General features: G+C 40.5%; 1 protein-coding gene across 1 annotated transcript in view; it reads right to left on the bottom strand.

Annotated features, from left to right (window-relative positions):
• The window catches only part of ASAH2 (N-acylsphingosine amidohydrolase 2), an 80727-nt gene extending 57349 nt beyond the window's left edge, over positions 1-23378 (bottom strand). The window contains exons 1-8 of the mRNA XM_059899815.1: positions 23292-23378; positions 22043-22162; positions 19158-19289; positions 15834-15997; positions 14223-14372; positions 6645-6821; positions 5248-5375; positions 4026-4103 (exon numbers count right to left, since the gene is read on the bottom strand). Coding sequence (XP_059755798.1) covers positions 4026-4103; positions 5248-5375; positions 6645-6821; positions 14223-14372; positions 15834-15997; positions 19158-19284 — 824 coding nt within the window. The 5' untranslated portion in view covers positions 19285-19289; positions 22043-22162; positions 23292-23378. The remainder of the gene's footprint in view (positions 1-4025; positions 4104-5247; positions 5376-6644; positions 6822-14222; positions 14373-15833; positions 15998-19157; positions 19290-22042; positions 22163-23291) is intronic.
• Between the last annotated feature and the right edge of the window lie 925 nt (positions 23379-24303).

Genomic DNA, 24303 nt, shown 5'->3' with positions numbered 1-24303 from the left:
TCCCAAAGTGAATTTTGTGACCGCCACACAGCTTATATTTTAATTCAGAACATCCCAAACGTGTTCTCCACGTCTGGAGAAAAATCATTTACTGTTTTTGCATACAGTAGTATCAGTCAAAAAGAAATATGTTCCTTATAGACAGATCAACTGAGGCAAATGTTGGCCTCACAACTGTAGAGGACTTGATGGATTATGGAATAGTTTCATGCACATAATTCTTTCATCCCTCAAGTCACTACTCTTCCTAACCCTTCAAGAGCCCTCAACTCCCAACCCCAGCTGAAAACACTTCAGTGATTTTCTATTCCCCTTTGTTTAGAGACCCAAATCTTTATCATGGCATCTAATCTCTACCTCTGAATTTAATTCACAACACCCTGTCCCACTGTCCTCGCACTCCAGCCACACAGACCTATCAGCACCTCAAACAGGCCACAGGACTTTTGCACATGTTTTCCCATCTGTGTTAAATGTTCTTTTTTACCCCCCCCCCCCATTTTGCCAGTTAATTCTTACCCTTCCTTTGGTTTTCAGTTCCATTGTCTCTTCCTCAGGGAAGCCTTTCCCAATCTCCCTGACCAGGTCAAGTCCCTTTAAGATAGCTCTTCATACCTTCCTTTCTTAGCAGTTAACCCAATTATAATTATACATGCATTTGTATGACTATATGATTACCTTTTGTCTCCACCAGTAGACTATAAGTTCTATAAGAACCACAACTAGGACACCAATTTTTTTCTCAGTGTATCTGTATAGTACTAGTTCAGTTCATGACACACATCTTCCACAATATTTAATAAATGAAAGAATGCATAATAATCTCTATGTGGAGAGATGTTACATCTACATTTGAGAAATGTGGAAACTGAGTCTCAGAGATTTTAAAGGATTTGCTCAAGGAGCATAGACACAGGTATTTGACTCCTGACTTTATGACCATTTACTGGAAATGCGTCATTCCAAGGACTGGAAAGCACTGCCTGGCACATAGTAGGTGCCTGGTGCAGACTTGTTGAATGAAGAAATGAAAACAACAAGGCAAGTAGCAAGGAATAAATTATGGACTTCAACATGGTTTTCAGGGTGAAGAGAATAGTCTTGGCTGTGACATTGGGCAGGTCGCATCACCTTTCTAGGCCTCAGCTGAACTTTAAACTTTGATGATCTTCATGCTCTGCAAATCTGAGGTTCTCTGTTTCTAAACTCCTCATACCTTGGAATCCTGCCTAACAGCAGGTACCTACATATGGTGGCTGAGTTACTTAGCAGCCCAGATTTGACTTAATGTTTTGGATCATTTTTAATGTATTCAAAGAGCAATTATCCCTATGCAACAAGAGGCAATTGCAGGGGCAATTTCATCAAGGATAATATACGGCGGCTATAGAAACAACAGAAAGTTATTGCAGGCTGTTAAGCACAGCAGATGGAAAAGCATTGTTATAACCTTGATAGTTGACCCTGGGACTTCCAGATATGTTATATAGTTATATGCAAGGAAACAAAGGGAATCTGGTCCCAAAAATAACATTTTGAGTGTCCTCTTGGCATTCTTCAATGATTCAGAAACTAAATCAAAGTGAGAGAGTGGCATGGACATATATACACTACCAAATGTAAAATAGATAGCTAGTGGGAAGCGGCCCCGTAGCACAGGGAGATCAGCTCGGTGCTCTGTGACCACCTAGAGGGGTGGGATAGGGAGAGTGGGAGGGAGGGAGGGAGACGCAAGAGGGAAGAGATATGGGGATATATGTATATGTATAGCTGATTCACTTTGTTATACAGCAGAAACTAACACACCATTGTAAGGCAATTATACTCCAATAAAGATGTTAAAAAAATAAAAAATAAAAGAATGAATATATGTATATGTACAACAGAATCACTTTGCTGTACACCTGAAACTAACACAACATTGTAAATCAGCTATAATCCAATAAAGTTAAAAACAAATTTTAAAATAAAATAAAATTTTAAAAAAGGGAATCGTGAATGGTCTCAGTCATTCAGCCAAGAGTTAAGTAGAAACTATAAGGGAAAAGGCACTTTCTTCTCCTAACAAATTGGGAATTCTCTAACTAGTCATACATACATGTCCTTATCCTGTCTCCTAACCAAATTCCCCATTAAAGTGCTCCAAAATCGAGAGCTAGGTTACCTTTCTAGATTCATCTCTCAGTCACCCCTTGACCTAAGCCCATAATCTGGCCTCACAATGCAGTTTTTTCATGGCTCCATGAGAAATCCCATGGCTCCTTCAGGTCCAGTTCAGTGTCATTTCCTTTTTGAAGCCTTCCACTATGCTCCCAGGTAGAGCTCAGTGCTACCACCTCCAAATCCCCACAGCATTTATTTATGCCCAGGTGACAGCACTGATGGCCATCTGACTATGTTATGATTACTTGTCTGTCTGTCTCTGTCTCCTGCCCAGATCACCCCACTAGCCTATAAAACTAAGATAGGGACTATGCTTTATTCATAATAATATACCCCAAGCACACAGTTGCATGCCTGACATTTAGAAAGTCTATTGAGTTAAATGCTAGGTGGCAACTAATCAGTAGATGAATTAACTGTAATCAAAGAATGAGTCCTATTATATCAACCCACATAATAAAGTTATTTTATCAGGGAATTTTTAGTGACCTCACTTTAACCCCAAAGAAGTAACACCAATGCTAAGAATTTCAAGCACTCTGAGATGCCAATAATGGCATTTTTAGAAGAGGTAGAATGTTATTCTACTACTTACCTTGTAGCTAAAATTATTAAACTCTTTTTATGCCAGGCATAGAACTAGAGTTTTGTATGCGCTATCTCATTTAATCTTCAAACAATCCCATGAGGTATCATTATTCCCATTTTCAAACAAAATACTTGAGGTGCAAGTAGATAAATTACCTTCCCCAGGCCACAGGGCTAGTAAGGGGCAGAGCTGGGGCTTGAATCCAAGTCCTAAAACCTATATCTAAAACCTAAATGCTAAAACCCAAACTCCTTACCACCATGCTGTTCTCTACCCAGTTGTAGGACCAACCCTAGTATCTGAACTGTGGGTCAGTCTTCAATGTTTTTCTTCACCTCGTATTACTTTCAATTTACTTAATTTTATTCACATAGAAACTTTCACTCAGATATTTTATAATCCCCCGGCAGACTCCTACCACCTTTAAGAACAGTTATTATCAATATTTAAGGACTCATTTTATCACTCAATTTTAGAGTAAGAAAACTGAGATGCAGCAGTTAAGTAACTTGACCAAAGTCACACAGCCACTAAGAATGAGAGCCCAGAATGAACACAAGCCATTTGACTCTTGCACCTACACGCTATCATCTGCTTCCTTAGGGCATTTCTGTGTCAATTTGGAAGTCCACGGGTCAAGGTGTCTGGGACTGTTACCCACCCAGACAATTCCTCAGTCAGTTCAATCGCAGCAACCAAAATCACATATGAATGCAAATGCCTTCTTGTCAAAGAAAACAAAATTCATGTGTTTTCTTACGTATAAAATGGAGCTAAAATCTGTGCCAAGCTGTAATTTTGCCTCATCTGCTTCCGTTAGGTGGTCTCGGTTCTGCTTTCATCACTAACTGGCACTGTCCTACATTAGACTTAATCCTTTTAGGTAAATAACCTCAAACCCATAATCACTTGCTGGTTGGTCAGATTGTTTTCTCATTTCCAAGAGATCATCGTCCACCACCATATGAGATCTTGATACAGTAATAACCACTAGCATTTACTGAACCTATCATATGTCAGACGCTATGCTAAACTTCTTCACCCAGATCCCTCATTCACATAATCCTTTTATTAGCCCTGTTTTACAGGTGAGGAACTAAGCCGTGGGATGCTGAGAACGTTGCCTGAGGGCCCATGGCTGGACCCCAGATATGACTCAACCACTCAGCTGATTCTCAGCCTCTGCTGTCACTATTCTGGTCTCTTTTTCTCCCCTGTAATTAAGGAAAATCATTCAAACAGAAATTTTTTCTTTTTAAAGTAAATAGAGTACCTGATAAGACCCAGGTCGTCTCCGTTCAAATCTACCATTTTCAAGAGTACCATTTCCTTGTCTGTATTTGAAGAATACCTAGTCAGCAAAACAGAGAAACTCAGTGAGTTCTAGGTTAGAGCCTGGCCCTCATGTATGACAGAGCAGAAGCTGACGCAAAAACCAAAACCAAAATGACTCTCAGTAAGCAAGGCTCCCGGACACTCTGTAGGTTCTACAAACTGCATCCAGGATCTCATTTCTCAGCTAAAGAAATCATTTGCAACTGTGAGCAAAGGGGCATTAGGTCAGCTAACTGGAGATGAAATATACATTTTTATGTAAAATATGCAATATTATATAGCATATATTATTTCTTAAAAAAAGGATTTGTCTTTGAAATATCTACTCATATTAAATTTTAGTGAAATCTCTTAAAAATAGCAGGGAATGTGCAAAATCAAAAGCATTCCTGACCTACAATTTAAAGGGTTCTTTTATGTCCTTTCAAGGGAAATCAGATTATATTTTCTAAAAATCAACTCCTTTGAAATCTTTTAAAAAATATAGAGACAAATATGAAATGTCAAGTGGTCAGGTTGAACTGCGATATTATTTTACCCTGCCATAGTAGCCAAGTACTTCTCTTCTGTCACAAACCTCGTTCATCACATAAAAAATTAAAAAATAATGGTCTTCCTTAGTTGTCCCATTCAGTTATGCCAGTTTTATGTCTTGCTCTTCACACCAATTGCTTTATTCTTTTATCTCTTCTCTCATACTACATTCTCCTGAACTAAAATAATTTCTTCTGAATAATGTAATAAAAAGAGTTATTCATTAGTCGAACAAATATATGTTATGCACATTTTTCTATTTTCCAGATGAGATGCAGAGAACCCCTAAATTAAGATTTAAGTGGATCTCTAAAGGTTACACAACTAGGAAGTGACAAAGCTGAGACCACAGTTGTGCCTTCTTTGAAAGCCCAGAGTCCTTCAAACATTCACATCTGACTCCCACATCCAGCAAAGGGGGAAGACGTGTGCATAGGCTGGTCTGTGCTCCTGCATTCTCTTTTTATTTCTGCTTGTCTTAGATTATCAGCATGTTTTTAAATTATTTCAGCTTTAATACCCTTTCAGGATCTCACCATACCCATCAAGTAACAACCCTGTTCTTAGATTTTGTTGCTGGTTCCTAAAGGAAACACATGATTTTATCTCGATAATTGCACCCTCACCTTGCTCTCTCTGACTGTGGATTCCGAAGGTAAGAAGAAGGGCTTCGATTGATCTGTGCACCATCCACATTCCCTTTATTGATAAAGATTTTGCCTGGTCTCATATTTGCATGTGCTATCTCAATGCTCTATAGGTTAAAAAAAAAAAAGTTGTAAAGTTAGAAATCCTGGTGTGCATTAGGACTTAGTTGATATAAATAGAAGAACCCTGTGGACAATTTCTTTTGTCTCCAACTTGTCCCTGCTATGGGATGAAAGCTGGAGAGCCACAGGGCTGGTGTCATTCTGGGGGTAACAGACATGACCTTCAGGGTTGAGATGAAGAAATGCTGTGCATAGGGAACCACCTGAGTGTCTCAGGACTGCCAAGTCAGGAACTGTCTGCCATTTCAGATGGCCAAAATGGGAGACTTGACCTTACAACTCTCCATCCCCCTGCCCACACCCTCTAAGGCAGAGTTTTTCAAACTTTTTGGACTGAGAAATAGAGTAATTAATACATTTTTCATCATAACTTAATACACATCAAGATATGTATCCTAAAACAAAAGTTCACAATACAAACTATACCCTATGTGTCATGCATTATGTTATTTTCCAATCTCTTTTAGTTCCTTTTTTAAAGCTTATCACAACCTATGAAATTGATTTCATAAAGCCATTCATAGATTGTTATTTGCTCTTTGAAAAACATTGGTGTAAAGACATTTCTTCCTTCGCCAGTTGGATCCCTGGATTTGGGGGCGGGGGATGGTGGTAATTTTATGAGAAAAAGTAGAGAGAGACTAAACATGAGAGACAAAGGAATGACGAAAACATTAGCAAGGATTCTATGAGAGAAAATAATTACCTGGAAGACAGGAGAGAGTAGTAAAAGCTACCCAAACCAGGAATGGGAGAAGAGTTTGAGGGTATCAGTTCAGAGCCCCATGTCAGTCTAGAGCTGCAATAGAGGACTTGAGAAATGAGGGTGTGTGGTGTAAATTGCATCCCCTTCTATGCTCTTTGGGAAATACAAGGAAGGCTTGAAATTATTTGTAATTACTTTGAGTTCCTTGGTGGATTTCTTTTCAAGTGACTTTGTGCAGAGAACTGACTATGTGGGACCCTATAATTTATAAGGGTTAGATACAAAATGTTTTCTGTGTCTTTGGGTGACTATATGAGGCTTACTGCCATAGGACCCTCTTCTCCCAATCAATCAGTGCCTCGGGAGTAGCAGCCCACAGCTCGGAACCAGAAGCTACAAGGGAGTCAAAAAGGAGAAAGGGAAGTAGGTGCTAAGACTGTGCTCAGACCGAGATCCTATAGGGACTCTCCGTATCATACCAAACCACTCCTAAACCACTGTAAGCAATGCTAAAGGACACTGGGGTCCTCTGGGGTCCCTTGCCTACCTTCATGATGCCAGCAACCATGTACTCAAAAGTTCGATTGCTAAACCCTTCACTGGCAATCACAAATGTAGTGTACTGGAAATATCCTGCTGGACCCGAGTGTGTGTGAGTACCGCTCAGGATAACGTTGTCTCTTCTGTACAGGGAGCCATATTTACTCTGCAGCCTGTTCAGGACCTTTAAGAAAGGGAAAAAAACAAAACAAAACAAAACTAAGAAGAGGAATAACATAGGAGCGTAGCCTGAGAAAAAGCTCTGATGGGTCTAATCACTGAGTCATATCAGCGACATCCCTGTCAAGTGACCTTTCACTCTATGCTTGAGTTTATCATCTCAGTAACAACAACATCAACAATAATTGCAGTCGCTAACATTTTATAGATTCTTGCTGTGCGCCAGCACAATGCTAGGTATTACATACATCATGTCACTTAAAAACCTCTATAACACCACCAAGAGGTGGGTATTTTTAATCTTATCTTTTGCTGGAAACATTGACATGTACAGAAGTTAAATAATTTGCCCACAGATCTAATAAATAGCAGAGTCAGAGTCTAGACCCAAGTCTAACTATAGAACCAGTATTCTCACCTGCTTATTGTCCAGACACTGTTCTAAGCACTAGGGACATATGAGGTCCCTACCCTGGAGAAGTTTTTATTCTACTGAGGGAAAGATAAATAAATATGCAATATTATATTATACAGTGATAAACTCTATGAAGAAAACTATAGCTAGGTAAGGCAAAAGAACATGATAGGTGTTAGTGAGGAACGATCTCCCCAAAGATGTTACCTTTCATCAGAGGCTTAACTGAAGAGAGCAAACTGGTCATGCAATACCAGGGGGGAAAGCATCTCGGGAGCAGTGCAAAGCCCTCTTTACTGCCTCACTTCCCAAAATGAAGAACTGAATATTCCCAGACACAGACACTTACACTTATTGGCCTGGGGAAGCCACCCGCTGTGACCTGAGGACACCCCAGCAATCCTGTGGAGGGGCCCATGTGGAAAGGAACCATCTTGTCAGCACTAACTTGCTAGCTGTTTGGTGAGCAACCATAGAAGGTGACTCTTCAGACTCAGGCAAGCTTCAAACAACCGCAGCCCCAGCCAACACCCAAGTTCAACCTCATGATGCAAAAGTAATGATATGCGACGGTGGTTCTAATATGTCAGAATCATCCAACCCAGCCATTCTAGGATTCCTAACCCACAAAAATCCTGAGCACCAATACATGATTATTGTTGTTTGAAGCCACTGAGTTTTCTGGATGACTTGCTGTTCAGCAATAGATACCTAATCCAAAGAGACTCAGTAAATGTTCATTGAATTAATCAATGAACATCCAAATGAATAATTAACGTTTTGGGGTGGTATATACACATCAAGAAAACAAAAGAAAAAATTAGTGATGTTGCTGAGTAGCTTTTTTTTTTTTTTTTTGGCTCAAATATCTCTTTTTTATTGTAGTATAGTTGACTTCAAATACTACATTAGTGCTGAATACCTATATCTGATTATGCTTTAATCAACTGTAATCTGAAGTTTGGTATTACTGTGGTTTCTCCATGAAAGATGTCTTGACTTCATGTCAAAAATTACTAAAATGTTCCAGCAAAAGTGTCAACCCCAGGCAACCTTCCTCAGTGTAAGATACTATCACCTAATACCAGGGACAATGACGGAAACTCATTTATGGCAGAGCTACTTATCTCATGCACTCAGTCCTATTCATGGGTGGTTGCTATCCAAAGCAGTGTGTTGAGAAGGATTCTGAATCCAAATCTGAGCTTAGCAAAAAAAGAGTGCCTTCTGGTGGGGGGGGGGGCCTTCAGCATCTTAGTTCCCCAACCAGGGATCGAACCTGCACCCCCTACAGTGGAAGCGCAGAATCTTAAGCACTAGACGGCCAGGGAAGTCCCAAAAGAGTGCCTTTTTTGATTAGCAATGCTCTCCACCTTGAGTATGGTATAGGCAGTAGTATGTTGATAAACTGTTTCTCTGAAAGAAAAAAGAATAGCCCTCATTTGTATCATCTGTCAATTTCTGTGGTGCAAATACACTCACCATAGTGAATTTCAAGCTACCAAAAGTTTAACCACTAACTCACAAAGTTCCTAAATATTTAACAATCAACTCTCATGAGCTGGTACAAGCCAGTTCCAGCACACCAATGGTACATAAGGAAGCAGCAGCAACTGATGTGCTATATACTGAAAATACATAAAGACATCCATTCAACCTCTTCTATTTTAGGTGAAGAGCTCCACCACCCTCATTCTAAGTCACGTGGTCATTGAATCAGGAAGGAGATCTTACAAACCATCTTGCCTCATTAACCTCTCCGTGGCCCAAACACTGATTCCTAGGTTACCACATCCACATGAGCAACCACGTGATACCAGGCAAATGTGGAAAGGAAATAGGATATAACTAGCCCAACATTACCAGCCCACACTCTCCATCCCAATAAGGTTCCATGTTCCTTCTGTTTTATCCTAACTCCAGCCCCAACTCTTCATCACTCTTACATATTCTTTCACACAGTAAGTATTACTGCTTCATGAAGAAGAAATATCTGTAGGGATAAGGGGAAACAATCAATGAATGGACACCATGAAAGCTTAACTAAAGTCAAAAGCTGATGTTCTTACAATTCTGTAACCAAGACAAGAAGGTCTTGGAAAAGAAGGAACTGCCAGTCAACTTTAGAGCTCCCTGTCCCACACATTTTTATTCCTAAAGAACTGTAACATTAGGATTTTTAGAATTCAGTGCATTTTTTCAGGTTTATGCAAGAATCAAGCTCTTGAAAACATAGAAATTATGAATCTTGAATTTTAAAATAAAAGAAAAAGACTACAAACAGCTTACAGAAATCTTATCCTAAACTACAGTCTCTGATATGAAGTCAGACACGTGGGACTTCTGGGGAAAAAGAAAAAAATTAAAAACTCAATCATGTAATAACAATGCCTGCCAATAAACATATAAGTAGCATGTTTCCCACTTCATGAAAGGAGGGCTATTTTAACATAGAGCAAAGAAGTGACATTAATGCCTATCGCTCACTTCTTTGACTGCAGTTTCCATTCCATTTCCTATTGCTGACACTCTTGGGAACATGACATAGAAAGAGTTAGAAAAGTCATTCTGCTTTCCTGCCCTGCCTCACTGCTCAGGGATCTTCTTTAATCTTTATTCCATGCTGGAAATTTCATCAATCTCAAAGCTGAGACTGAGAATCTGACTAAAACCAGGTGTTATAATAAGCTTAATGGTACTAGTTTGGTTACATTTATTTTTCACACTTTCCCCTTGGATTAACTTGGGATAAGTAAGTGGGTTCATTTATAGGTCTTTCCTCTGGGTCTCAGCTTGTAAGGGGAAGTAAAAATAGGAAGAGATGTTTAAATGGTGCCCAGTATTAACTTCATAGTGGTCTACAACCAAATACATTAACCCGCTATCCCTTCCACACTCCACCCCAAAGTGTTTGTTTTGACTCTATTTCTACTTAATGACCCCACCATTTCCCAATCAGAACCATTTTTGATTCCTCAGAAAAATAGTATAGTGCTATGGTAATGAACATGTGCTCTGGCAGCAAAATGTCAATGTTCGAACTCCACCTCTGCCAGTTCCTAGCCGCGTACACTTGGACAAGTTACTTGGTCCTCTGCAACTCAGTTTCCCAGTCTGTCAAATGACATAATAATAGTACCTCCCTCATACAGTTGTTTGGAGGATTAAATGAATTAATATATATGAAGCACTTAGACCAATACCTGACTCGTCACAGGAACTATGTCAAGTGTTAGCTTTTATGCCAATTCATCCCCAAATCTCATTAGCATTTGATTTGACTTTTTACCACCATATAGTCTCACTGCTGTCCCATTGGTTTAAAACTTTTATGCCACATTACATAGTATAGGGGAAATGGCCAGGCAAAGTTTAAATCCCTCCTGCAATGCCAGTTTCCCTTTCTAGTTCTTTCAGCCTTTTAACACCTTGTAAAATTCCCCCATATTAAATCCCCTGTTTGAAATGCCTAGTGTGATTACTGTTTTCCCAACTGGACTGTCATCAATAGAGCCTTGATGTTAATTTAAGGAATCTGCCAATTTGTGTCTTCACCACTAGCTCTAGACTATTACAATCCACCTCAAACATCACTGTCTGATTAATCATCCTAAAGCACAATTGTGTTTGCATCACTCCTCCACGCAAAAGTTTTCTAAGAATCCCCATCACCCACAGAATTAAAAACAACCTGGCATCCCAGGACCCTACAAATTATGACCAACACACCTTCCAGGTACATCTCCAATTACATGCCTACATGTGTCCTAATAGAACTGATCTCTGTCTCTTCAAATACATCTACATTTCTCCCTTGTGCCTCTCTGTGTCCATGTTGTCCCCTCGATTTGATAGCTCTTCCTCCCCATGTCAACCATTTAAAATTCTCCCCATTCAAGTGTCACTTCCACTTTGAATTTTCCTCTAGTTTCCATTTCCTGAATCCCTGTGTTGTACTTTTAAAGTACTGTATGCCCACAAATTCTTCAATATCCCTGTCTTCAAGAGGTGAAGTATAACTTTCCCACCTGTGAGTGTGAACTAGACTTGGTGACTTGCTTCTAAGGATAGAACAGGGTGAAAGTGATGGTGTGCATCTTCTGAGCCTGGGTTATGAAAGGCACTGTGGTTTCTTCCCTGCTCTTTTTTTTTTTTAATTAAAGTATAGTTGATGTACCATATTACATAAGTTACAGGCATACAATATGGTGATTCACAATTTTAAAAGGTTATGCTCCATGTATAGTTATTATAAAAGATTGGCTATATTCCCTGTGTTGTACAATATATCCTTGTAGCTTATTTTATACATAATAATGTATACCTCTTAATCCCCTAACCCTACATTACCCCTCCCCTCTTCCCTCTCCCCACTGGTAACCACTAATTTGTTCTCTATATCTGTGAGTCTGTTTCTTTTTTGTTATATTCACTAGTTTGTTCTATTTTTTAGATTCCACATATAAGTGATATCATACAGTATTTGTCTTTCTGACTTATTTCACTTAGCATAATACCTTCCAAGTCCATCCATGTTGTTACAAATGGCAAAATTTCATTCTTTTTTATGGCTGAGTAGTATTCCACTGTATATATGTATTCCACTGTATATATGTATATACACCACAGCTTCTTTATCCATTCATCTATTGATGGACACCTAGGTTGCTTCCACATCTTGGCAGCTGTAAATAATACTGCTATGAACATGGGGGTGCATATATCTTTTCATATTAGTGTTTTCATTTTTTTCAGATATATACCCAGGAGTGGAATTGCTGGGTCATATGGTAGTTCTATTTTTAATTTTTTGAGACACCTCCATACTATTTTCCACAGTGGCTACACAAATTTACATTCCAAACAATATGTATGTGGGTTCCCTTTTCTCCACATCCTCGCCAGTGTTTGTTATTTGTGTTCTTTTTGATGATAGCCATTTTGACAGGTGTGAGGTAATATCACAGTGTAGTTTTGATTTGCATTTCCCTGATGATCAGTGATGTTGAGCATCTTTTCATGTGCCTGTTGGCCATCTGCATGTCCTCTTTGGCAAAATGTCTATTCAGGTCTTCGGACCATTTTTTAATCAGGTTGTTTGTGGTTTTTTGATGTTGAGTTGTATGAACTGTTTATATATTTTGGATATTCACATCTTATCAGTCATATCATTTGCAAATATTTCCACTGACAAAACGAAAAGACAACCTACTGAGTGGGCGAAAATCCCTGCTCTTTCTTTTAAGTTACACACTATAAGGGAAGCCAGCCATGAGGATATGGACAGTGGGGGAACTGTCAGTAGCCACATGAGTGAATCATCTTGGAAGTGGATCCTTTAGCCCTAGTCAAACCTTCAGATGACTGCAGCCTTTGCCAGCATCTGGACTGCAAGCTACCGTAAGTCATAACCACCCAGCTAAGCCAGTTCTGAATTCCTCACCAACAGAATTATGAGATAAAACAACAAATATTAAATAAGTTCCTATTTGGGGGGCTATTTATTACTCATGAATAGATAACTAATATATAACTGTCCTTTATTCCAGTAAATTATAGTTATTTGCCTATTTCTGGTACAGTCCTTCCTCCAATCCCCCAACTAGGTACTGAGCTCATAGGAACATGGGTTATGACTCACTTAGCTGTGTGCCCCTGAAGTGCCTAACAAAGTGTCTTGTAAAAAGTAGGTGATCAATGCTCTCCAAGATAATAGAATGACCTCACTTTTAAGAATGTAGGCTCTGGTATCAGGCATATATGTGTTCAGAACCCAGCTCTACCTTTTTCTAACTGTGTGAACTTGGGAAAGTTACTTAACCTTCTCTAAGACTCAGTCTCCTTACCTGCAAAATGGGGATAACAACAGGCCGACCTCACAGTTTTGTTGTCAGTGTAGGTGTGGGGAAAGCACTTAATCCTCTGCTCCTTATGTTTCCATAGATGGGAGAGACTTACATTCTACTCCTCACGAGGGGCTGACATTAGAGAAATGCTTTTAGGCCCTCTCATCATCCCTCTCCCTGGCCCCTTCACACCGGAGGAGGAGCAAGTGTTTATTTGGTGAGGTTGATGGAACATGACACTGAATAATGGACATTTAATGGTCATTATTCTAGATGTTCCAGACTCTCCCCTTTCTCACATTTGTAAGTATGTGAGCAGATACTAAGAATACACTTTCTTTCTGTGACCTGATCCCTGCAGAAAATATAACCAGATCAGGGTCTAGAAATTGGCTGAGAGAGAGAGACCTGGAAGTCCATGTGTCTATAACTATTTCTCTCTCCCTCCCCACCCCCTCTCTGCACCTTACAAGCTGCCTGTCCAGGACCTCCTATACACATTTCTGCTAAGCTCAACTTTCCCCACAGGTGGGTTACATGGTCAAAATTGGCAGAAAACATCATAGAAAAGCCTGCCATATTCTACAATACAGTTTAGAGTTTAAAAGTGCTAATGTTGTATTCTTTTAAAATTTTATTATGGAAAAGTTCACACATGTACAAAAATCATCAGAACAGTATAATGAAACCCCCATGTGCCTTTCACCCAACTTCAGCAATTTACGGCCAACCTCATTTCAGAGTTGCTTTTTAATTCTCTTTAATTCCTTGCATCTATCCTTAATTGTCTAAAAACTTGAGGGGAGGGTTAGTGATTAATTGGCACTCTCAGACTTGTAACAAGGAGGATTACAAGAGAGTGTATGTGAAAGTCACTAGGACATAATAAGCTTGCAAAAAAAATAGCATTAATAATGACGGTGAGCCATCAGCAGAATGGAAAGCAAGTTTTGACCAAGATGACTTGGAATGGAATGAGGCTCATTCTCCTCATTCGATCATCTGCTGGATTGTCAAGAGCTTATAACATTGAGGGTAGTAGAAACTCACTGGATGTAAAACCAGGAGAGCTTAGTTACTGTCACGTTCACCTGCAGACTTTGCCTTTAAATCACGTCATCTCTTTCTCACCTCAATCACTTACCTCCAGCCTGAGTCGTTGGGACACCATGCCTATCTCAATGCTGACAAACACTACTCGATTGGACCCATCTGGTTCTGCCATGATGAACGCACGACTGTACAACCTCGTGAGGATGCCTCGTGCATTCTGGCCAGTTTTGCTGTAGCCCATCTAAAGAGGAAGAGAGAATCAGCGCCACTCCTTCTCACCCCACTGTTACCAGAAACCAGGCACAACCATACAAGAATAGACTACTTAGGAAAGGCAAAGAAATACAATCCACATGACACTGTGGCTCCGACTGAGACAGGATATGTGTTTTCAAGAGTAAAGCCAACATCACAAAACAGGCTTTACTCTTCTGTGCAGAGAAAGGCAAAGTAGTTGCTGGGTTGGCAGTAGCTATTCACTGGCCTGTGGGCAAGGAGGGAACTGGTGTGACTCAGGAATTCCATCACGATGCTGGAGACCTTTCGTGGCTTTTCTGTTCTTTGAAACAGGACCGTTTCTCCAGCTTATCTAAGGTACTACAGAAGAAATCGTTCCCCAGCCATCATTCCACATTCCCAGGAATACCCTGAAGACTGGAGGCCCCTTCACTTTGGTTGTTTGGCATGTGATTTTTTTTTTTTTTTCCTGAAGAAAATGGTTTCCTTATGACTAAGTAATCCTTATTGAGGGTGCCTCACCCTGGCTTTTATCATGTTGTCCCTCCCTCAGCCAAGTCAAATCAAACACACCTATCTTAAAGCCCCTCTCTCACCATGTCATAAAGCCCGCCCATAAAAGCTGCACCCAGGTCTTCAGCATGGTCCCTCTACTGCTTGCTTTACCTCTCATGTGAGTGGTCATTTAAGGTTTACATTCCAGAGTCACTTTTCAGAACAGACAACAGGGAATAATTCCTAGAATCTAAAGATTATTTGGTAGGAGAGAGAAAAATCCCATCAGGCAACCTCCTGCTCTGGTTACCTAGGGGAGGGTGGCTAGAAAGGTGTGTCTACCATCACAGCCCAGAAGTTGCATGCCAGCGGCCCACAGGCCACACCTGATCCAGAGAAGTGTTTTACTTGGCTAACACACCGTTGGTCCACACTAGATTTCCAGTTTTAACTAGAGTTGCTTCCATTTTCCAATGGAGAGACTTAAATCCTCAGGTCTTCAATCCATAGATATTCTGGCTTCTCTTGAAAAGACTGTAAGGTAGGGAAGCCCTAGATCCACACTCTTACATGGCAACAAACAGCTAAAGCCATGCAACTTTCTAGTTGTGCCACAGTCACCACCACTTTCTATTGCCCCCCAAAACTGAGGATTTACTAGACATTTATCATCTTACACTGGCCTTCTTCGGTCATTTATGGTACCTGCCCATCCCCTGTAGTATTGGAGTTTGTCTGCCTTGCCACTTCCATTCACAAAAAAACGGCCAATTGAGTTTACAAGGGAGTTGTGGTTAAATAAAAGGTCCCCTCTTCCTTAGAGTACAATATCCATGTGATGTTAGACAACAGTGAAGTCAATAAAAAGTGAGAAGGAGATTATGACATAATATTTAGGAATAAATACAGGGTGCAAAATAATGACGTTACTTGTTTCACAGTCTCCTCAAGGATCCCGTAATTTACCTACCAAAATGATATCTGCCACTTGGCCCGTGCAGTCAGCGCGCCCAACACCAATATGGTAGCCACTGAAGTTCTGAAATAGAGTAGGCTCTGGGGTGCTGGGTGTTGGAGATGCCTGGATGGTTGTGGGGCCCTGGGTGGCTGGAGGGATCTGGGTGGTTGGAAAACCTGAATCAAAAAACAATAAGATATTTAAGAAACAACATTTCAGCCCATGCACTTGTCGGCATCAATTAGAACACACAGATTCAGGTTCCTAAGGATGAATCCTTGTATATTCTCTTACGTCTAAGATACATGGTGAGAAACATCTCAGGAACATGTTTTATATCGTAATCCCAAGGAGGATCTTTTTCACAGAGTGGAGATGTTTCAGCCTAACAGTCAAGCTCTCTGTCAAATGTCCTTCAACTTCTCCTCACAAGCCGTCCCTGTCTAACCTGTCACTCTTCATTCACTCACCTTGCACTTCTATTCCAGCCAAACAAATCAGGTGCCAGGTTCCTGGCACACAGCCCACTAAATCCAGCCTCTGAGGATTTGTTTCTACCACTCTCTCCATCCAGAGACCTTACTCCTTTCTGGTCCATCAGTCAGTCTCCTCTACCCCTTCAGAGTAGGTTTAGTTCCATCACACCCAGATCCAGCTCAATCCCTCACCTTCAGGATGCCACCTCAGCTGTCTCTACCCTGCTCTTATCCTCCTCGACCTTCTAAATCTTTTATTCTTAATGCAACCTAGATCATTGTACACTAGTTAACATAGTCCCACTTTATTTTAAATATTCTCCTATCACCTATATGTATGCATATTAATACATATATTCTATATCAACATCACACACACACACGAATATCAAAGGATGCAGAATGGGATAGAGACTAAAAGAGCAGGTGCCAGAAACAACCCAGGTTTGAAAACTAACTCTATCATTTACTAGCTGAACAAATAAGTTAACCTATTTTACCTCAACTTTTCTCATCTATGAAGAAAAGTGACATAACTTTCTCATAACAAGAAGATAATAATACCCTACTTCCGAGGGTTGATTGACAATAAATATGTTAATACATATTCAAATTTTAAAACAATGGCTGGCATATAGCTTTGTTTTTTTGTTTTTTACATATTTAAACATCTTACTTATATATTTTATTTGTTTGTTTCCACCCCAGACAACAGGCAGGGGTGATCAAGGCAACACATGTCAGTGTCACAGTGCATTAGTGGTCAGAAAGTACTTAGGCAAGAGATTAACAGAAGACTTCTTCTGGGTTCCAGAATTTTGGAGCTCAAGAAAGTTTAGAGATCACATAATCCAATCTCCTCCATTTTACGTATAAGAAAACTGAAACCCAGAGAAATGACTTAACCAAGATTTCATGGAGAGCATATGATGAATCAGGTGCCTAACCCATATCCTCCAACTCAGAATCTGCTGCTCTTTCATCCATATTCTAAGTGTAGTTAGAATTCATGTTTTCCCATCCCCAAGCCCACGTTTTCTACAAGACATCAAGTATTGCAAGGAAGGAATCAGGCACCTTTGCTATTGCCTCATTTGTCCCAATGTAGGAATGTAGTGACAACCAACGCCAAATCTAGTCACATAGCCAAAGGATTCTTTTCGATCTCAGAGTCTCAGATCTGTAAAGCAGTACTAAGGCTAGCACCTACCTTTATGGGAGTTTGTGAGGATTAAATGAGAAATTTACATAGAATGTTTACCATAGTGCTTGACACAAAGTAACCATTCAATAAATAGCAACTTCTACTATGAAAATAGTGACTGTAATTATTAATTACCTCCCTGAGCCTCAGGCTCTGGATTCTCTAATTTTAAAAGAGAAAACTATGTAAGTCCTATGCATTCTTTCATTTCTAGCAGTCTATAACTCATTCTGCCCACTTCCAGAAAAGAGGATCTCTGTTCCTCTGGACCTGCGGGGAATGAATTCAAAACATGGGGGACAGGGACTTCCCTGGTGGTCCAGCAGTAAAGAATCCACCTTACAATGCAGGGGACACGGGATCGATCACTGGTCAGGTATTTAAGATCCCATATGCCACAGGGCAACTAAGCCCACGCGCTACAACTACTGAGCTCACACGCCTCAGCTAGAGCCTGCGTGCCGCAAACTACAGAGCCCAAGCACTTTGGAACCCACGCACCACAACTAGAGAGAGAAAACCCGCACTCCACAACTAGAGAGAAGCCCGTGCACCCCAACGAAGAGCCCACACGCTGCAACGAAAGATCCCGCATGCCTCAATGAAGATCCCGTGTGCCTCAATGAAGATCCCGTGTGCCACAATGAAGACCCAACACAGCCAAAAATAAATAAAATAAATAATAAATAAATCTTTAAAAAAAAAACAAAAACAAAAACATGGGGACAGGTAGAGAATACATTAGAAAAGAAAAGAGGCCACAAAAGAGAAAACCAAGGTGAACAATGTTGCCTCTCCTTCTCCACTGGGCCTGCGGCCAGGCCTCCCTTTACTTTGGTGAAAGCATTCAGTCCCCACCTGTCTTCCCTACTGTTTATCAGGTATATAACCTATCATCAAACGAGAGGCTCCCATGGACGCGATATTGCCTGTAAATTTAGCTTAGGTGGTTTTCAAAAACTAAGTTAATTCCTAACATTTAGAAAAAATCAGGAAAAAAAAAACCCAGATGTCTAAACCGCCTCCCCCAACTTCCAGCTTCCTTTGAAAACTCAGAAGGGCTGAGTCGATGTGACATCATGACAACAAACAGCTGGCACTCAGGAGGGCCTGTGGACCCTCTTCACCAGAGAGACACCTGTCCCCACCCTGGGCCATGCCCCCCCACCCCATTTATGGAACTTTATTGGTCCTCATGGGATTTGAGTTCAAGATCCCCTTCTCTAAAGCTTTCACAGACTAATTGACATTCAGTGGGTCTTTCCTCCTCCTTTTGCCCCCCCACCCCCTAGAGAAGATGATGCCAGAAAGGAGGCAAAGAGAAAAAGAAGAGGCTCAGGGTAAAAGCTCACATTACTGGACCTTGAAGAATCCTGAGCTGTACTTAGATCAGTGGAAAAGTGAGACAAGTAAGTGCATGTCAGAATGCAGCACTGGCTATTTGGGGCCAAAGGTAAACTTGATAAAAATTGCTATCAATGCATAAAGGGCAACTAAGATAAAGGTTAGATAACCATCCCAGGCTGCTTCAGTACACGTTGAACTGCCCTGTTATCAGCATTATCAGCAGACACTGTTTCTTGCCTTGGTGTCCCCCAAAATGAAGAGATTTCCTGCAGGCTAGGAATAGCATACAAGAGAACCCACGATACTCGCCTGTGTGATTTTCAGTGGTCCCACTGCTGATGAACGACAGGCTGAGAAGAGCCACCGTGATCCCTGTCATCAGCACAAAGAGGAAAATCAGGAATATCTCTAAGGTGGAAAAGGTACGTTTGGCCATGTCTCCTGAGGAAAAGCAGAGACAGAAGAACAACTATGGGAGAGACAGAAAAAAGACAGAATAACAAATTAAAATACACATGCTTCAAGCTGTCCGAGGCTAAGATGTCTTAGCTCTTTCATACGAATAGACTCTACCAGGAATGCCAAGTACAGGGCATACTTACCACTAGGTCCATATCCCAAGCCTGTGGAAGAAAAGACCAATCAATTACAGCACTCCTTGATGAATTCACATGGGGTTTCCAAATGCTTCTCAGCACAATGCTCATCCTGGAAGCCACCACCCATCATTTGGCGTTGGCAGCTAAGCTAAAACCTATTTGTATTCCCTGGATACATCATACCGCTTTCACTTATGGCAGTAATGCTCTCTGTACATGGGTCTAGATTGGAGCATTTCTGTCAACAGGGATAACTGATGTACCCACACGGCTTGTACTTGTGAGAAAGCTGGCTGGGGTTAGGGCTTTACTTTGTGGCCATGGATTAGGTATCTTGTCCACAAGGAGGTGAAACGGACCTTTGGCCTTTAAACTTCCTGTTCTAACTTTCAATTACTACCTGAATAGAAAATGACCTGGAAAAGGAGATTGGCATCTCTGATCTCAAGCCAGGCATTTGTAAAATTTCCCTCTTCAGTGATCAGATGGATCCCACACGTTTTGCAAACCCCGTGTTGAAGTACGAGGATAAAGATAATGGCCCTTGTGTGCTACAAAAGCAGAAAATGTCCTTACAGATTCCTTAAGATATTTTAGGAGTAGAATTCATCATAACTCAGAGGGACTATAGAAGCTAAACACTCACATAATGTAGCAGGAGAAAATATAATATGATGGTTAAAAATTGGATTCTGAAGTCTGGTGCCAGAGTTCAAATCTCATTTCTGCCACTTACTAGGTGACCCTGGAAAATCATCCCCAACACTGAGCCTCAGTTTCCCCATCTGTAAATAGGGCTGTGACAAAGATGATAATTTTAGTACCCATCTCATAGAGGTTTTATAAAAATAAGATGACACAGTAATAGTTTGTTTCATGGAATGTGATAAGCGTTCAGAATGTTAGCATTTATCATTAGGTTCTAAAACAGCAAAGACTCTGTGCTCCTCACTAGAATTAAAGGGGGTTTATATGAGTTTGTATTAAAGAATCACGAATCACAGGTGGGAACTTTAGAGTCCATTTTCTCAACCTTCAGGAAGCTTGAGCAGTGAGATGGGATTGTGGTCCCAAGACTTGCCCCACAAATGGGTAACATGTGGCTAAGATGCTGCTATCCCCAAGAGCTGTAAATTGGCCACAAACAGATGTGTTTAGTATGGCCCAATTTTTCATTTCAATTTGACTTAGTCAACAAGATAAAAGATAGCACTTACAATTTATCTGTAAAAATAGAATCTACTTTTACAAATATGAAACTTCAGGTTTTCTTTCAAAATATTTCATAAAATATGGCAACATGGAGACAGCATTCCCATGCACCAAGAGTTCTGTAAAACTTAGTAGCTGCTGTTCCCTTTAGATGGGGCAGCCCTTCTCCAACCTGCCGCTGCCTCTACCCAGCGGGCCTTATCTATCCAATCTTTGTAGTCATCTTATTTTGCAATCCACGGACTAAAGGTTAAAAATCAGTCTGGCAGCAAACACTTCAGAGGTAGGGCTGAACTGGGAGAGGACCAAGAGCCTGGAACATATTCCCTATTTCCTAGTTTTTTGTTAGCAGGCGTTCCTCAACCATTTACCACCAGCATGATCACCTTCACCACCATCGGAAGGGACAGCTTCAAACTTAGGGCAAAACAACTTTCACTATCAGCCCTGAGACAGAAAGCACATGTAAGATATGCCTCTGAAACTTCAATGAGTCAAAGAGGTTTACTAGTCATTAGCTATTGTTTCAGTAGCAAACTTCAAACCCTGTAGACCTAGTTCTTGCCCAAAGCTTTGGTTTCTATGAGCCTTCCTGCCAGCTGAGATAGCTTTTGCACAAATAAGGCTATTAAAAATGGATGACTAAAAAAAAAAAAAAAATGGATGACTGACAGGTGGACCCTTCAACCCCAAAGTGTGTACATGCAGATCACGTATGTAAATGTGGCTATGTGGTAAGAGCCTATGTAACAGACATGATATGAATTATATGTGTATGCATGTGTGTGTGTGTTTGTTTGTTTGTTGTGGTTTTTTTTGCTGGTTTTGCTCTGCTGAACTAATTGCCACCACTGGCCTTTTACACAAGTCAACAATGGCACTTGATTTAACATTAGCGTTTCCACCTCTTGGATTACAACCACGTACCTCGTGTATTTCACCACTCTATTTAGTTGCCAGAATTACCACCAGCATATTACCATTCTTTTTGAAACCATTACCACTATTTCTCGTAAATGATGAGAATCTGAATTTAAACATGAAAGCAAATGCCTTATATCTCCCTTCAGAAGGCAAATGTACCTTGGAGAGCTGAACCAATGATTACATTTTAAAGGACTGTACATTTTTAAATAGTTCCCACTTAATCTAGCATAATCCTGCAAGGTCAATGGTGAGGCTCTAATGGCACAGTAACAAGCCACTTGCTAGGTCTTTACCACCCTGAGGTCCCCCATTTTTCAAGACTGTGACAGTAAAAAGTAATATTTTGGCAAAATGGGTTTCCAAAGCTAAGAAAATGAGGTTTCATCAAGATCTCTGAGACAATGGGGTGATTCAAGATCCCTCCCTCCCTCTCCAAGATAATACAGGCATTCTCACCTGATTCAACCACTCAGAAGAACTTGTGTATCCTGGTAAAGCAAATGATGGTCCAGAATCTTGTTCCCCTTCCTCTGGAACATTGCTTGGCTGGGACTTCTCAGCACTTTCTGAAACCTACTGAGGAAAGATTTTCACAGTCATGCCCAGGAGAGTTAGAGTTCCCATGAGCACAGCTTTGTGGGTTTGGTACATGGAAGAGATTAAAGTGTATTGATAACAAATGACTTGTTAGTGAACTCTCCCCTGGGACAGCCTGATAGTGAGGTACTGAGTTGCAGAAGCCCTGCCAGGCTGAAGGTCATTTCAGATTTCAACACAACTCATCCAGCACATCAAGGTCTGTGCAAAGCTCCAACCTGGATCACAAAAAAAAGAGCACCTGCTTTATTTACGCCTGGCCACTCAACCAGTGCTCAAGAAGAAGTGATAATGTACGCTGGACATTAGTGTGGGCTATGGGCCCCACTAGGCAATATTTACAATAATTTCAGAACAGAAAAGTGAACTTTTAGATTCTCATGTATAAAAAGAATGCAAAGTTTTAGATGAACTAAGAATGTGAATAATGAGTATACAAAAGGGAAGAGTGTATGCAACATTAAAAATTATATTGAAGGAAATAATATTTAATAATTTTTTCATGTCATTAAATTAAGTTTGCAAAACATTATGATCCCATTTTTGTAAAGTATACATTATTTATATGGGTGTGATCATAAAGACTGTAAGAAAATACAGCAAAAAATGTTAAGAAGCAATTATCTGGTGATAAGATCATGGGTGAGTTTTGTTTTCATCTTTTTGATTCTTGACATTTTCTATGATAGCCATGTAGCATTTCTGTAATGAGGAAAATAAAATGTTTTAGCTCATCTCAGAATGTACACTGTATAACAGCATGAAGTTAAGCAATGGCCCACAAAAGACAAAGAGAGAAATAAATAGACCAAAGTCCTCCTTTTTTCCTAGTAAATCCAAGCTATCCAGGAAGCAATTTGAAGAGACCACATCGGCTGCTGAATTCCACACAGAGTTTTAAGAGAGACCAGCCCCAAAGTTCCAATGGAAATATTAAAGTGCTTTCAGATAGGGCATTTAGTAACGTGTCTCAGCTACCTCTCTGCTACTGGTATTAGACAAGTTTTTTTTTCTTTTCGTGCAAATATGTTTGTTGCCTGACACCAAGAATTCTGAGACCAAATCTAGCTAACTTAAGGCAGCTGGGGAAAAAGAGAAGAAAATTCACCAGAAGGCAGCAGAAGAAGTTGAAGATGCAGGCTCAGGAAGGCCAGAGATCAGCTCTGAGGGTCTATGTGGCAGGAGCTATTGAGCCATCTCTTCAGGGCTTTGTCATCAAGATGGATGCTCTCCAACTATTTTAGGTCTTTACGTTGCTCCATTCTGGATTCAGTTCCTAAAAGACAGCATCTGGGAACTTCCCTGGAGGTCCAGTTGTTAAGACTTCACCTTCCAATTCCGGGGGTGCGGGTTCAATCCCTGGTTGGGGAGCTAAGATCCCACATGCCTCACGGCCAAAACACCAAAACATAAAACAGAAGCAATATTGTAACAAATTCAATAAAGGCTTTAAAAATAATAATTAAAAAATGTAAAAATAAAAGACAGCATCTGACTGACCTAGCTCAGCTCATATACCTATCCCTTCCATTGAGGGGATATTTAACAAGACCATACCCAAAGAGGGAAGGATAGTTCTCCAAAATAAAATCAAGGTAAAATAAAAACAACAGATACCCACTGGTGACCTGCCATTGGATTTCCATCTCCCATCCTTCTCCCTTATGTGAGAGGCCCTGTAAACTGGCCCTGTGATCTAAAATGTGGTCTCTTCTGGACCTCTCCAGCCATCTTTCTCCCTGTAAGAAGGAGCCACGCCAAGCTCATTCCCACTGAGACTACCTAGGTGTCCCACAGTTGAGTCAGCTAAGATCATTTTAACCAGGGTTTCAGTATATAATCATGGTATAATATATCATTTCTACCAGACAACATTTGAAGGCCCATACCTGAATGCTAAGGGGGTAAGAATCAAGGAGATTCCAAGCACCGTGGCAGAGTCAGTGAAGGAAAAATGTTGGGCCAAGGGGACCTGTGGTGCCCATCAAGACAGCTGACTCTTATAGCCAGAAATAGACTACCTCGGGGAGAGGGGAAGACGTAATCATTGTAAATATTTCATACGTGTATTTTATTTCTGTCTGAATGACCATCAGACAAATCCTGTTTGCTAGGATAAG

The sequence above is a fragment of the Balaenoptera ricei genome, chromosome 16 (assembly GCF_028023285.1).
Source record: "Balaenoptera ricei isolate mBalRic1 chromosome 16, mBalRic1.hap2, whole genome shotgun sequence".
Lineage (NCBI taxonomy): Eukaryota > Metazoa > Chordata > Mammalia > Artiodactyla > Balaenopteridae > Balaenoptera > Balaenoptera ricei.
This window is presented reverse-complemented; position numbering and strand designations above follow the sequence as displayed.